Below are 16,493 nucleotides of genomic sequence, written 5' to 3'. Positions count from 1 at the left end.
GGTTTGGACATATTGTATCCTTGTCAGTGCTGCCTCCATCTTAATTTGTAGATATAGATGGTTTGGATTTGGGTATAGAGCACACAATCTCAACTTTTGCCGATGACACAAAAATAAGGGGTTTGGCAAACAATGAGGAGGACTGTAAAAATCTTCGGGAAGGTACAGACAGGTTAGGGTAATGGGCAGACAGGTGACAGATATAAGTTAATAAGAATAAGTGAGGAGGAAAAACAAGGAGTGGGAGTATACTTAATGAAAAGACACTGAAGATACGAACATATGTACAAACATACAAATTAAAAGCAGGAGTAGGCCATTTGGCCCCTCGAGCCTGCTAAGCCATTTGATAAGATTATGGCTGATCTGATTGTGACCTCAACCCTACTTTCCGGTCTACCTACTATAACGTTTGACTCCCTTGTTAATCAGGAATCTATATGGATGTGGATGAACAAAGGCCTAAGAGTTCAAAATACGTCATTCTCAAAGTGTGAGTGCAATTAGATCAAAAAAGCCAATAGAAATCTCAGTTTTATAAATAGGGGCATAGAATCTTAGAATATCGCAGCACAGAAGGAGGCCATTTGGCCCGTCGCGCCTGTGCCGTCTCTTTGAAAGAGCTGTCCAATTTAGTCCCACACCTCAGCTTTTTCCCCATAACCCTGCAAATTAGTCCTTTTCAAGTACATATCCAGTTGCCTTTTGGAAGTTTCTTTGGAATCTCCTTCCACCACCCTTTAAGGTACTGCATTCCTGAAAGGGATAGAGTACAAAAGTAAAGAAGTAATGATGAATTTGTACAAAACATTGGTAAGGCCACAGTGTAGATTCACCAGGATGCTTCCAGGGATGGGAAACTATAGTTATGAGGACAGAGTTGAAATACTGGGACTATTTCCACTGGAGCGGAGAAGGCGAAGATGAGTATTAATAGAGGTTATTCAATTATTCAAAAAGCTTTGATAGTGTGAGTATGGGAACACTATGGGAGTCAGTGACTAGGGGGCATCAATTTAAAATTAACACTAACAGAGTGAGGAGACAGATTAAGAGAAATTTCTTTACACAGAGGGTTGTTGGAGCATGGAATACTTTGCCAGAGGGTGTGGTTGAGGCAGGGACCATTGCATCTTTTAAGGGAAAATTGACTAAATGTTTGAAGCCAAGGGAGATATGAGGCAAGAGCAGAGCAGTGGGACTAGTTTTAAATTGTTCTAACAAAGAGTTGGCAGAGGCATGATTGACTGAATGGCCTCCTTCTGTGCTGTAAACTAATATGGTTCTCTAGTTTTAAATGCAGGTATCCGTTGAATGGGGATGCTTTGCTTTACTCAAAGCCTCTTCAGTGAAATACTTCATGGAGATTTGGGAAATTTTCCATGGGGTAATTGTACATGCTTCTTCCCCTAATGTAGAGCTATATGCTGAGAAAGCAAACTAGTAAAATTAGCCCTTATATTTCCACTAGTACAATGTGTTCCTTCAACCTAGTTTATAAATTATTTGTTGGACTTTCTAGATCAGTAATGTGGTCCCAGCACCCTCGCTACAAGGGCCACTGCCTCTTAGGTGCTGCATGCACCTGCACACAAATTAGATGAATTTACCTGATAACGCATGGTCTGCTGATTTACATAATTTGCTGGTGTTCCTGGTGAGTAACCCGTGATATGCTGGTAGTGCCAGGCGATGGCGGCAGTTAGAATGTTAGTGCCAGCAACCAATGAAGAGTTGTTGAGTGCTGGCAGTTTTGCCTGGGAGGGGATGAGGCAGTGGGGAGGAAAGGGGTTCGGTGTTACGGGAAGGGGAAGGGGACAGAAAGGATGATAGACCACCAAAGGCAAAAAATATTTTTTTCAATAAGACCTCCCCTTCAGCACTCATTCAGTGAATTTATGGGGAGGCCCACTAGGTTAAGTAGTTTTGGGGGCATTAACAAGCTTTGTGCACAAGCTTCCAGATCCCTATGTACGTCCACCCATATTTTGACACACATAGTTCATCGGGTATGCTGAAGGCCTCAGGCCCCATGCCTGACGTTCTGGGGAAGAGGCTGATGCACATCAGGTGTTAACTGTCGGATTCTCAACCCCTCAAAGTCTTTGTGTAACGTATTTTTCTTTGTCCCTCAAACATTTTTAATTTGTTTCAGTTTTCTCCTTCTGAGATCAGGGTTTCCTCTGAGTCCCTGGAGTTCATGCTGTGGTGTAGGTTAATTGCAGATTGGCACAGACTTTGATATGAAAGATTATCAAACTGTTTCCTAGGCTATTCTCTAATAACTCACATCCCAGTTGGTGCAACAGATATCCAGATAATTGAAAGAAAGAAATCAGACGATGTTTTGGGTATGTATAAGAGCACCTGAGGTATCTATGTTCTTTTCCTTTATTACATGTTTGCATTGTCTGTTAGCACTGGCTCACGTAATAGTATATTTGCTTGACCCAATGTGTTATTAGTAAATCATGACTAGTAAATGTTTATTAATGTATGTTGTATGTTAATGTATTATTAATGTAATCTTGTATGTTACTCATCACTGTTAGGATCAGTCATTCTGATTTGAATGGTCTCAATGCATTCCTTATTGAATATAAAATGTTTTTATGCAATATCATCATGATTCTGGCTTGGAAATGCAGTATATTCTATAAAGAAAGGAGTTGTTACAGTGAACTGTGAAATATTTATATTCCCATGATCGAGGATGGCTGATAAGTGATCTGCAAAAGTACAGATATAAATAGTATTTCATGTTCCTTGTGAAGTATTCTTTGCTCCACATGTTGAGGTTTATTCACAGACACTTGTAACATTTGCAGTAACTATCCTATATTTAAGAGGCTACTGTTAAGTGTGTGGAAACAGTAAGACACTGGCACAGATTAGCTGCCTCCCAAAGTCACAAGGAATCATAGAACCATAGAATTTTATGTAAGGAATCTTACAACACCAGGTTATAGTCCAACAGTTTTATTTGAAAATCACAAGCTTTCGGAGGCTTTCTCCTTCGTCAGGTGAGTGTGGGCACTCACCTGATGAAGGAGAACGCCTCCGAAAGCTTGTGATTTTCAAATAAAACTGTTGGACTATAACCTGGTGTTGTAAGATTCCTTACATTTGTCCACCCCAGTCCATCACTGGCATCTCCACATCATAGAATTTTACAACACAGAAGGGGGCAATTTGGCTCATCGTGTCTGTGCTGGCTCTTTGCTAAAATAATCCTGTAACTTCCTCTGCTTCAAAGATTTATCCATTTTCCCTTGAAAGATGCAATGGTCCCTCCCTCAACCACTCCAGATTTAAAGATACTGGGGTGGAATTTCTATGGGCATTCACCAGATCTCTGGCTGTAACTGCAGCAGAATCCCTGGACAGCCATTTATGCTGCTTTTCCGAGGTTTTTGCTAAATTTACAGCTGGAGATTGCCCATGGAAAGTCTACCCCATTATTATCAAACCTTTAGAGATGCTGAATTGGAACCAATGATTATTTACATGTTTCATTGTCTCCCACATGAGAGAAAGGGATCAGCAGAGCCATCATTATTATTGTTTCTCTCCCCTCAAAGTAGAATATAGGATGGGCATTAGCACTGAAAACCCCTTTCCTATGTCATCACTGGTAGCAGCTTGTTTTTACAAGCTTGCACAGTTAACTGCCCCTCGTAAAACCAGGTCTGGTTCACCCTTGTGCAGTATTTTAGGCTCCAGCAGCAAGCACTGAGTATCATTGCCAAGTTTGGTATTCTCTCTCTTTTAATAAAATCCAAAATAGTGGCAACAACATCCTGCAGGAAGAATGAGTTTTATCTGTGCTGTTATTTACCTTGCAGCTGTTGCTGATGAGTCTGGAAACTTCTTTGTCAATGGCAATTTAAAAGTAGACGGTCCAAGAAATGTCCACCTTGCAGGCACGGTGTTTAAATACAGGAGGCCAATGGATGTGTATGAGACTGGTATTGAATACATTGTGGCTCAAGGACCGACGGATCGGGGCATTAATATCCTGGTACAACTTCACAATCATTTTAAATGAAAAAATCATATTATTCAAGTAAATGTGCAGAAACAAATTCTTTTCCAAACATTTACAGTAATAATAGTGCTATAAGTTGTAAAATGTTAATACTTTCCTCTTTTGCTCCAGAAAGAGCTAACTATACTGTTTTTGGTGGTGCTGAACTGGCACCAATCAAAATAGCAATGCTCCCAATTTTTCTTCCCTGGTTTTGTGCACACAAATCCATTAGTAGTAGTGGCAGAAAATGGCCACTCAGGATATATACTGCTAATAATGGTGTTCTCATACCTATCAACCAGCTAATTCGTCATTTAACAATAGCTTAAAAGGTGAAAAGTGACTTAATCCAGCCACACTCAGCATGAGATTGATGTTATTCAAATGGTTGCCCAAAATATTTCCACACCTAATTTCACTGACCAGGATTTGGGTGTCCTGCAGAACTCTGTTGCTTGAAAAGGGATGAACTTTTTGGGCCAGGAGCGTAGCCCACAAACATGTCCAGGAGCGCCTGATTTAGGGGGAATGCAGAGATGAGGTTGCTGCTAGAACTGAACCAATATCTACTTCCTGACTCAATCTGACCTGACTCCTGCTGCATCTGAAGTGCATCAGGTACTCTCCAAGATTGGATTGCTCTGAGGCAGGCAGCGCCATCGCGGGCTACCCTTAGGGAAACCAGCCCTAGAGATCGCCTGCAACAAAGAAGGTAAGTAACTTACCTGAATGTAATCACTTCTGGTCCTCCCAATCGCTCTCGCTCTCGGCCCCCATGATTTACGGACCCCTGATTCCAGGTTCTGCAACTCCCAGGCCCAGATCCTCGACCCCCAGCCTCATCCCCCGACCCCATGTTGCCTCTCCTCCCTGACTCGATCCTGGACCCGTTTACTTAAGTGTCCTGATTTTTCACTGGTCTTCATTGGCGGGATGTTAAGCCGTACCAGGCCCAATCTTAATGAGGCCTGAGGCCCAATACCTGGAAAGCCTCAGACTTCACCATTCTGGCGCAGGGTGGACATTTGCGCTGGAAGGATAATTACATACAGTATCAGATGCACTTCAGCTTCATTGGGAATTGGTCTTACTGGTTTGGTTCTGCCATCAGGGATACCACTGATGTGCTGAAACTTCAAAACTTGCTTTTATGTTGGCTTTCAGCTGCTTGGTTGAGACCAGTGACCCCAAAGACCTGAGGGCCAATTTTCCTCTCCCCATTGCTGGAAATGCCTATTGCCTAAATTATGTGTGAAACACGTAGAAAAATAAGTGGAGACCCTTTAGACCGGGTCTTCACCCTGATTACGTTGCCCTCAAACTTCCTGCACTTTTTAGTATGCTGCACTCCATAGCGCACAAAGCGGGGACAGCATTTTAAGTGAGATTTAAATTGATGGCGAATGATATCACACACCTGCGACCAGCCTTCTACTTCTGGTCACAGATCAGGGGCAGATTGTCCCCACAAAAACCTGGCACTTCTGGCCTAATTGCTACATTTCAGTGGCTGGCTGATTTAAAGGGACAGTTACCAGTAAATTTGTTGCTTACTTTTTCTGCATTTATCTGGGTGCTCTGCTGTTGGCCAGAAGTGTACAGGAGGTCCCGGCAATTAGTTGCTACCCTCCCATTTCTTCTGCAGTGTGGGTGTGCCATTTAGAATACTCCTATACTTAGCACATTTGGAGCAAGTGGACCAGAATGAGGAAGAGGTCATTTTGGATACTTGAGGGAGTGAGGCATCAAAAAAGGAGGGCACCTACTCAGCCTTACCCAGAACGACATAGATATCAACCCCACAGAAATTTTATGGACCTAACTGAAGAATAGCGCATGCAAAGGCCTCAGTTCTCCAAGGAGGTGGCCCGAGAGCTGTACGGCCTGCTGCAGGAAAACTTGTAGCCACGCTCCATGGCAGGCAAGTCGCTGCCAATGGCAATGAAGGTAACCATCACTTCAAATTTCTTTGCCACAAGCTCTTTTCAGGGGCCAACAAGTGATATCACCAATATCTGTCAGTCTGCTCTGCATCGCTGCATAAAACAGGTGATTGATGCATTCTTCTCAAGAATGAACCCCTTGGAACCCCAGGAGCAAGAGGTTTGAGTCCTGGGGTTTTCAGACTTGATGGATATCTCAAAGTCAAGGAAGTAGCCAATGACAATCAGGAAGCTTTTGTGCTTTTCCTAAAATATGCAGTGACCCTTTAGGCAGCTTACAAAAGCTGCGTATCCATAAGGTGTATGGACGTATGTTTATTGGTATGACACGAGCATGTGGCCAACAATGCCCACGTCCCAGGCCTCTCTGGAGCAGAGCATTCTTTGGATTAATGTAAAATTCTGTAGCTTTTAATATATTTGTAAAGTATCTTCAATGTTCAGATGCCTTAGCTGCAGTTATAGTGAAACATATTACAAGCTAATCTGCTGTCCCTGTGGCCTCTGCATTGTAACTGATTTTGTTGCATTCTTAGTTGCTAATTCAAAGTGGCAAGAACCCTTACATTACGTATGAATACACAATGCCACAGATTCTACACTTCAAGCACCTTCGACCTTCCTTTGATTCGTATTACTATGTGCCTGGATCAGATTCTCAAGGCATAGAAAGTGATGATGAACAGACTGATAGGAGATATGACTTGGATAGAGAAGAGAGTGTGGACATTTTTCATACTAATGCAAGTTACAGCGAGAAATTGTCAAAGGAAATTGCAGAAAAGGGGAACCAGATGTTAAGAACAGTGAAAAATCTGGCTGGTTTTGATGTGAGCAACACGATCTATGATGAAGCAGCTCCTGAGCTTGAATCAGAAGATGAGAACATGCATCAAAACAAAGGTAAGGTTTACTGAGACTTTGGAGGAACAGATCGTAACTGAGTAAAATGAAATACATTCTAATTCTTTTCAGTTTTTCTTACTTTTTTTCCCTTCAGGTTTTTTTATATCTCTGTTTAGCTTCTCCCTAAAAGCAGGTAGAGAAGAGATAGCAGAGGAACTGTTACATGTATATAAAAATTCATTAGAAAAGGGAATAGTGCCAGAGGACTGGCGGACAGCTAATGTTATTCCAATATTTAAAAAGGGAAGTAGAACAAGTCCAGGGAACTATAGACCAATCAGTTTAATGTCGATGGTAGGAAAGATAATGGAATCTTTATTCAAAGATGTAATAGAGAAACATCAAGAAAATGAAAATATAATAACGAATCGTCAGCATGGATTTCAGAAAGGAAAGTCATGCCTGACCAAACTTATTGAATTCTTTGAAGAAATAACAAAGAGTAGTGCAGGGTAATGCAGTAGTTGCAATATATTTGGATTTTCACAAGGCCTTCGATAAGGTCTCATTGTAGACTGAAGACTAAGGTCAGAGCATGTGGAGTCAGAGGACTTGTAGCAGAATGGATAGCAAGCTGGCTACAAAACAGAAAACAGAGAGTAGGGGTTAAGGGTAGCTACTCAGGCTGGCAAAAGGTGGGAAGTGGTGTTCGACAGGGATCAATGCTGGGACCACTGTTGTTCACAATTTACAACAACAATTTGGATTTGGGAATCGGAAATGCAATTTCAAAATTTGCGGACGACACCAAATTGGGGGATGCAGTTAATACAAAGGAGGAGTGCGACAAAATGCAAGAAGACATTAATAAACTTTGCAGAATGAGTGTGTAATTGGCAAATGAATTTCAATATAGCTAAGTGCATTTTGGTAGGAAGATTAAGGAGGCCACATACTCTTTGGAGTACACAAATCACTAAAAGTAGCGACGCAGGTTAATATGGGCGTTAAAAAAAGCAAACCAAGCACTGGGTTCATTTCTAGAGGGATAGAATTAAAAAGCAGAGAAGTTATGTAAAACTTGTATAGAACCTTGGTTAGATCCCACTTGGAGTACTGTGAACAGTTCTGGTCTCCATATTATAAAAGGGAGATAGATGCACTGGCGAAGGTGCAAAAAAGATTCACCAGGATGATACCAGAACTGAGAGGTTGGCCCCGATATTAGAGTGGAGGCAGGATGGCAGCGGAAGGGGTGTTTGGGCGCACGGGTAACCTGCCCAATAAAAAATGTCCGTTCATCACACGATCGCGATTCAATTGGTGCCACTTAACGTGGCTTCCGGGTTTGCCGTCCAAAAGCTGCACAGCGGGCGGACTGCGCACTCGCATCACAGGCTGTCAGCTGGAGGAGCTCTATTTAAAGGGACATTCTTCCAAAGGCTCTTGCTGGAGCAAAGACCCAGAAATCACAATGGAGCAGCACAGGGGCAAGGCTGCTCCGAGATTCAACGGTGCCTCACTCCAGGTGCTACTGGATGGGGTAAGGAGGAGGAGGGATCTGTTTTACCCGGCGGACGGGAGGCAGTGGCCTGCCTCTGCTGCCAAGAAGGCCTGGCTCGAGGTGGCAGAGGAGGTCACGAGCAGCAGCAACATCTCGCGTACCTGGGTCCAGTGCAAGAAGCGCTTCAATGACCTAACTAGGTCAGCCAAAGTGAGTACACTTATTGATTCTCCTACATTCTGTCTTCCACATCACCGACCCCAACCTCACCCTCAGGGTCATACTCACCCTCTGATGCATCTCTTTCATGGTCAGACTCACCCAAACCATTGCATTCATTGGTTGGTGACTTCACCATCACTCACTCACACATCTGTTCTTTCTCCCCTTCTAGGAGAAGAGAGCGCAAAATGTACAGAAGAGTGGGAAGACCGGAGGGCGGCTGCAACAAATCGTCATCCTTACAGACATGGAGCAGGAGTTCAGCTGAACCCTCAAGTACCTGTCCGTCGGGGACGCCGAGACTGGCACCCGACAAACGTCTGGTGACACAACTTTAACATTCATCACACACAATATGAATTGATGTTAACATACCTTGCCATCTTCAGCACCTCAGTATGCTCATCGCAACATGACACATCTGTGATGATGCTTAATATTAGAACCTTAGAAAAGATACAGCACAGAAGGGGGCCATTCGGCCCATCGTGTCCGCACCAGCTCGATGAACAACCATTCTAATCCCACGTCCCAGCACCCGCTCTGTAGCCCTGCAGTTTACAGCACTTTAGGTGCAGGTCAAGGTACTTTTTAAAAGAGTTGAGGGTCCTTGCCTCTAACATCAATTCGGACAATGAATTCCATACACCCACAAGTTTTTCCTCATGTCCCCTCTAATCCTTCCGCCAATCAGCTTAAATCTATGTCCTCTACTTCTTGAACTCTCCGCTAGGGGAAACAGGTACTTCCTGTCTACTCTATCTGGGCCCCTCATAATTTTGTACACCTCAATCAAGTCTCCCCTCAGCCTCCTCTGCTCCAAAGAAAACAACCCCAGCCTATCCAATCTCTCCTCGTAGCTGCAATTTTCAAGCCCAGGCAACATTCTTGTAAATCTTCTCTGCATTCTCTCCAGAGCAATTACGTCCTTCCTGTAATGTGACCAGAACTGCGCACAATACTCCAGCTGTGGCCTTACCAGCGTTTTATACAGTTCCATCATTACATCCCTGCTTTTGTCTTCTATACCTCAGCTAATAACGGAGAGCATTCCGTATGCCTTCTTCACAACCTTATCTACCTGTACTGCCACCTTCAGGGACCTGTGCATATGCACTCCAAGGTCTCTCACTTCCTCTACCCCATCAATATATTTCTGTTTACTGCGTATTCCCTTTTACTGTTTGCCCTCCCTAAGTGCATTACCTCACACTTCTCCGGGTTGGACTCCATTTGCCACTTTTCCGCCCACTCCACCAACCCATTGATATCTTCTTGGAGTCTACAGCTATCCTCTTCACTATCAACTACACGGCCAATTTTTGTGTCGTCTGCAAATTTGCCAATCATGCCCCCTCCATTCAAGTCCAAATCATTAATATATACCACAAACAGCAAGGGACCCAACACTGAGCCCTGTGGCACACCACTGGAAACGGATTTCCATTTGCAAAGACATCCATCGACTTTTACCCTTTGTTTCCTGTTACTGAGCCAATTTTGGATCCAATTCGCCACATTTCCCTGTATCCCATGGGCTTTTACCTTTCTGACCAGTCTGCCATGAGGGACCTTGTCAAATGCCTCACTAAAATCCATGTAGACAACATCCACTGCACTACCCTCATCAATCCTCCTTGTCACTTCCTCAAAGAATTCAATCAGATTTGTAAGGCATGACCTTCCCTGAACAAATCCATGCTGACTATCCCTGGTTAAACCATGCCTTTCCAAGTGACAGTTTATCCTATCTCTCAGTATTGATTCTAATAGTTTGCCCACCACCGAGGTAAGACTGACCAGCCTATAATTGTTCGGCCTTTCCCTCGTACCCTTTTTAAACAATGGTACCACGCTTGCAGTCTTCCAGTCCTCCGGTACCTCTCCTGTATCTAGTGAGGATTGGAAAATGATCCTCAGAGCATCCGCTATTTCCTCCCTGACTTCCTTCAATAGCCTAGGAAACAATCCATCCGGCTCTGGTGACTTATCAGCCTTCAAGGATTCCAGTTCCTCTAGTACTTCCTCTCTCATTATGTTTACCTTATCCAATATTTCACACCTCTCCTCTTTAAGTACTACATCCGGATCATCCCTTTCCTTTGTGAATATGGAGATAAAATATTCATTTAAAACCCTACCCACATCCTCTGCTTCTACACACAAGTTACCCTTATCATCCCTGATAGGCCCCACCTTTTCCTTAGCTATCCTCTTATTCTTAATGTACTGATAAAACATCTTTGGGTTTTCTTTAATCTTACTAGCTAATATTTTTTCATGCCCTCTCTTTGCTCTCCTTGTTTCCTTTTTTACGTCATCCCTGTACATTCTATACTCCTCTAGGCTTTCTGCAGTATTTACTTTTCTGTGACAGTCATAAGCTTTCTTTTTCTGCTTTATCTTGCCCGGTATACGTCTAGACAACCAGGGGCTCTAAATTTGGCAGAGCCACCCTTTTTCTTTGAGGGGACGTGTCTGCATTGTACCTGTAGAATTTCACTTTTTAGTGCCTCCCACTGGCTTGCCACTGATTTCTCCTCAAGTAGTTGTGTCCAGTCCACTTCTGCCAAATCACCTCTTAGTTCTGTAAAATTTGCCTTCCCCCAATTTAAAACGTTTACTCCTGATTTAACTCTTTTTCCATAATGATGCTAAAACTAACTGAATTGTGATCACCAACCCCAATATGGTCACCCACTGTCACTTCACCCACTTGCCCATCTTCATTTCCCAGGACTAAATCTAGAATTGCATCCCCTCTTGTTGGGCTTGTCACGTACTGGCTAAAAATGTTCTCCTGGACACCGATCAAGAATTTTGCGCCCTCTGTGCCCCTCACACTGTTTGAATCCCAGTTGATGTTAGGGTAGTTGAAGTCCCCTACTATTATTGTTCCCTTATTTTTGCACTCAGAAATTTGCCGTCATATTTGTTCTTCTATCTCCCTTTCGCTATTCGGGGGTCTATAGTACACTCCTAGTAGTGTGACTGCCCCTTTTTTTATTTCTTAGCTCAACCCATATGGCCTCGATTGATGATCCATTTAGCATATCATCCCTTCTCACAACTGGAATTGATTCTTTAACCAATAATGTTACCCACCCCCCTCCTCTTTTATCACCCACTCTATCCTGCCTGAAAACTCTATATCCAGGGATATTGAGCTGCCAGTTATCCCCCTCTTTAAGCCAGGTTTCCATTATAGCAATGATATCATGCTGCCATGTGTTTATCTGTGCCCTTAGCTCATCTGCTTTGTTTGTAATATTCCTTGCATTGAAATATATACCCTTTAACCCCATCAAATTCCTGTGCTGAACACTATTTAACCTTTGCTTCTTTTGCCTTTCTGAGTCATTAACTGCTTTTCTACTTCCCGTTTGCTTTCTGTTCTCTTACAGGGCTTTCGGCGATCGCTGTGAAGGCAGGGGGCAATTCTTCAGAGGTTCTGCCGGCCTCTGAGGGGACACCGTCACATCTTAGCGAGCCATCCACCGGCGCAGATACTCACACCTCGGAGGGTCCTAGTCCTCAGTTAGTTGGGTTGGCACCTGGTGATTTACCTCACACGTGAGCACGAGCAGACACTGGAGGCAAGGGTGGCTGCGGAGAGTTAATTGGGAGCACTCCTCTCCAGGCTTTGCTCATCTGGACGCAGATGCTGAACCCTGGGGGCCATCCTTTAAAAGGAGTATGACCGAGGGACAGCAGCACATTTGCGAGGTACTGGAACAGGTGCCATGCGCATTCTCCACAATAGCGCAGAGAATGGAGGAGTCCAACTCCTGTATGAGTGGAATGGTGGCACAGGTACGGGAGGGAATCTCTGAGATACTGTCGCAGGGACATGAGGGAATCTCAGAGATAGTGTTACAGGGACATGAGCAATTCTCTGAGCTACTGTCACAGGTTAGTGCGGGAATGTCTGCGATGGAGAGAAGGCTAGCCTCCATTGAGCTTCAAGCACGGCTCACAATTGAGTCCATTCAGGCCCTGATATCAACCGTTTGGACTCGGGCTGAACAACATTCTGCCACCTTAAACAGGCAGACAGATACACTAGCACTGGCCTTACAAGGCATCACACATGTCCTCCACATGTTGTCCAGCAGAGTGGTAGGTGTGATGTAGCCCTGGCCCATGTGAAGGATGATGGCGAATGGGGACATGGAAGTGGGGACGCCAGTCAAAGCACTCCCACATCTCACCCGTTGCCCCTCTCTCAGTCAGTACCCACAATGCTGCCTCCTCTCCAGGTGGCCGAGTCTGCCCCAGCACAGGTGCAGGTGGGCAGTTTTTGAAGGGGCCCTCATGGGCTCCAGCACCCAGAGGGCGTAGACCCAAAGCATCTAAGCAGTCAGGGCATGAACATGAGCAACCTGTCACTACATCTGCTGCAGCCACAGGGGATGCACCACGTAGAAGTAGTCGTAAGAGAAAGGTGACGGTTTTGTGATCACAAAGGGCCTGCGCAAGGGTGTTTGACAGACTGTCATGTTTTTCATTTAAATTTAGTTTTTGTTAAAGTGACATTAAATTTTATGATTGCTGCCACGTCTTGCCCATTCTTGACTGGCTTTTGTGATAGGGCCCTTTCATGAGGTTCACCATGAACGGCGACACTTGATGTCACTCATTGGGTCACTTTACAGTGGGTGTATGTGTAGTTGCAGGACTGTTTTGTGCATGGAGGGATGGGCAGCCTGGTGTGGGCTCTTTCCATGTGGTGTGAGGACTGGACTGTTCACACTTTCTGATGTTAAGAGAACCGTTCACATATTAGTGACTCCCTGGCCTCATGAGCAGCCAGGTAAGCTGCTGCTGTGTCCATGGGTTCCTCCTGCTCCTCCTCCTCCTCCTCCTCCATGTGGGTGGCGGATGTGGATAGGGCTCCTCAAGCGGCACCCCTCTGTTGCCCTCTGTGCTCTTGTGCAGATGCCTGTGGCGCAGCACTGTGTTGTGGAGCTCCAAGTGGCGGAGGTGGACGCAGTGCCTGGCGAGGCTGGTGATGTTGCTCGTCCTCGGATGTAGTGGTGAATGCAGCCATGGCGCCCCCCCCCCCCCCCCCCCCCATCCTGACGGTGTGCTTTTGAGGGGGTCCGCAAAGTAGTTAAATATGTATGAACAGAAGAATTTTGAGTGGAAAGTAAGAATTTTTAGTGAAAGCACAAAGATCTCGCAGCCAAAACTTTATCTGAAAGAACTGAGTGCCCTGCTGCAATAAGTGACCTTTTCTCCCCATCTGGGAGGGATTCAAATTCCTGGGACATTGGAACCGGTTCTGGGGGAGGTGGGACCAGTACAAATTGGACGGTCTGCATCTGGGCAGGACTGGAACCAATGTCCTAGGGGGAGTGTTTGCTAGTGCTGTTGGGGAGGGTTTAAACTAAAGTGGCAGGGGGATGGGAACCGATGCAGGAAGTCGGTGGGAAGTAAAGTGGGGACAGAAACAAAAGGCAGTAAGGGAGAGTGTACAAAACATGACCGGACAGATGGTCTGAGAAAGCAGGGCAAAGACCAAGGGAAGTCTAGATTAAACTGCATTTATTTCAATGCAAGAAGTCTGATGGGCAAGGCAGATGAACTCAGGGCATGGATGGGTACATGGGACTGGGATGTTATAGCTATTACTGAAACATGGCTAAGGGAGGGGCAGGACTGGCAGCTCAATGTTCCAGGGTACAGATGCTATAGGAAAGATAGAGCAGGAGGTAAGAGAGGAGGGGGAGTTGCGTTCTTGATTAGGGAGAACATCACGGCAGTAGTGAGAGAGGATATATCCGAGGGTTCGCCCACTGAGTCTATATGGGTAGAACTGAAAAATAAGAAGGGAGAGATCACTTTGATAGGATTGTACGACAGACCCCCAAATAGTCAACGGGAAATTGAGGAGCAAATATGTAAGGAGATTACAGACAGCTGCAAGAAAAATAGAGTGGTAATAGTAGGGGACTTCAACTGTCCCAACATTGACTGGGACAGCCATAGCATTAGGGGCTTGGACGGAGAGAAATTTGTTGAGTGTATTCAGGAGGAATTTCTCATTCAGTATGTGGATGGCCCGACTAGAGAGGGGGTAAAACTTGACCTCCTCTTGGGAAATAAGGAAGGACAGGTGACAGAAGTGTTAGTGAGGGATCACTTTGGGACCAGTGATCATAATTCCATTAGTTTTAAGATAGCTATGGAGAATGATAGGTCTGGTCCAAAAGTTAAAATTCTAAATTGGGGAAAGGCCAATTTTGATGGTATTAGACAGGAACTTTCAGAAGTTGATTGGGAGAGTCTGTTGGCAGGCAAAGGGACGTCTGGTAAGTGGGAGGCCTTCAAAAGTGTGTTAACCAGGGTTCAGGGTAAGCACATTCCTTATAAAGTGAAGGGCAAGGCTGGTAGAAGTAGGGAACCTTGGATGACTCGGGAGATTGAGGCCCTGGTCAGAAAGAAGAAGGAGGCATATGACATGCATAGGCAGCTGGGATCAAGTGGATCCCTTGAAGAGTATAGAGATTGCCGGAGTAGAGTTAAGAGAGAAATCAGGAGGGCAAAAAGGGGACATGAGATTGCTTTGGCAGATAAGGCAAAGGTGAATCCAAAGAGCTTCTACAAATACATAAAGGGCAAAAGAGTAACTAGGGAGAGAGTAGGGCCTCTGAAGGATCAACAAGGTCATCTATCTGCGCAACCACAAGAGATGGGTGAGATCCTAAATGAATATTTCACATCGGTATTTACGGTTGAGAAAGGCATGGATGTTAGGGAACTTGGGGAAATAAATAGTGATGTCTTGAGGAGTGTACATATTACAGAGAGGGAGGTGCTGGAAGTCTTAACGCGCATCAAGGTAGATAAATCTCCGGGACCTGATGAAGTGTATCCCAGGACGTTATGGGAGGTTAGGAAGGAAATTGCGGGTCCCCTAGCAGAGATATTTGAATCATCGACAGCTGCAGGTGAGGTGCCTGAAGATTGGAGGGTAGCAAATGTTGTGCCTTTGTTTAAGAAGGGCGGCAGGGAAAAGCCTGGGAACTACAGACCGGTGAGCCTGACATCTGTAGTGGGTAAGTTGTTAGAGGGTATTCTGAGAGACAGGATCTACGGGCATTTGGAGAGTCAGGGACTGATTAGGAACAGTCAGCATGGTTTTGTGAGAGGAAAATCATGTCTCACAAATTTGATTGAGTTTTTTGAAGGGGTAACCAAGAAGATAGATGAGGGCTGTGCAGTAGACGTGGTCTACATGGACTTTAGCAAAGCCTTTGACAAGGTACCGCATGGTAGGTTGTTACATAAGGTTAGATCTCACGGGATCCAAGGTGAGGTGGCCAATTGGATACAAAATTGGATTGACGGCAGAAGACAGAGGGTGGTTGTAGAGGGTTGTTTTTCAAACTGGAGGCCTGTGACCAGCGGTGTGCCTCAGGGATCGGTGCTGGGTCCGCTGTTATTTGTTATTTATATTAATGATTTGGATGAGAATTTAGGAGGCATGGTTAGTAAGTTTGCAGATGACACCAAGATTGGTGGCATTGTGGACAGTGAAGAAGGTTATCTAGGATTGCAACGGGATCTTGATAAATTGGGCCAGTGGGCCGAAGAATGGCAGATGGAGTTTAATTTAGATAAATGTGAGGTGATGCATTTTGGTGGATCGAATCGGGCCAGGACCTACTCCGTTAATGGTAGGGCGTTGGGGAGAGTTATAGAACAAAGAGATCTAGGAGTACAGGTTCATAGCTCCTTGAAAGTGGAGTCACAGGTGGATAGGGTGGTGAAGAAGGCATTCAGCATGCTTGGTTTCATTGGTCAGAACATTGAATACAGAAGTTGGGATGTCTTGTTGAAGTTGTACAAGACATTAGTTAGGCCACACTTGGAATACTGTGTACAGTTCTGGTCACCCTATTATAGAAAGGATATTATTAAACTAGAAAGAGTGCAGAAAAGA

At 44.7% G+C, this 16,493-nt stretch overlaps 1 protein-coding gene across 1 annotated transcript in view; it reads left to right on the top strand.

Moving 5' to 3' along the window:
* The window catches only part of LOC137300749 (ADAMTS-like protein 2), a 115,782-nt gene that overhangs the window by 57,826 nt on the left and 41,463 nt on the right, over positions 1–16,493 (top strand). The window contains 3 exon segments of the mRNA XM_067970022.1: positions 2,271–2,351; positions 3,846–4,021; positions 6,510–6,876. Of these exon segments, the coding sequence (XP_067826123.1) occupies positions 2,271–2,351; positions 3,846–4,021; positions 6,510–6,876 (624 nt within the window).

The sequence above is a fragment of the Heptranchias perlo genome, chromosome 31 (assembly GCF_035084215.1).
Source record: "Heptranchias perlo isolate sHepPer1 chromosome 31, sHepPer1.hap1, whole genome shotgun sequence".
NCBI classification, from domain to species: domain Eukaryota; kingdom Metazoa; phylum Chordata; class Chondrichthyes; order Hexanchiformes; family Hexanchidae; genus Heptranchias; species Heptranchias perlo.
This window is presented reverse-complemented; position numbering and strand designations above follow the sequence as displayed.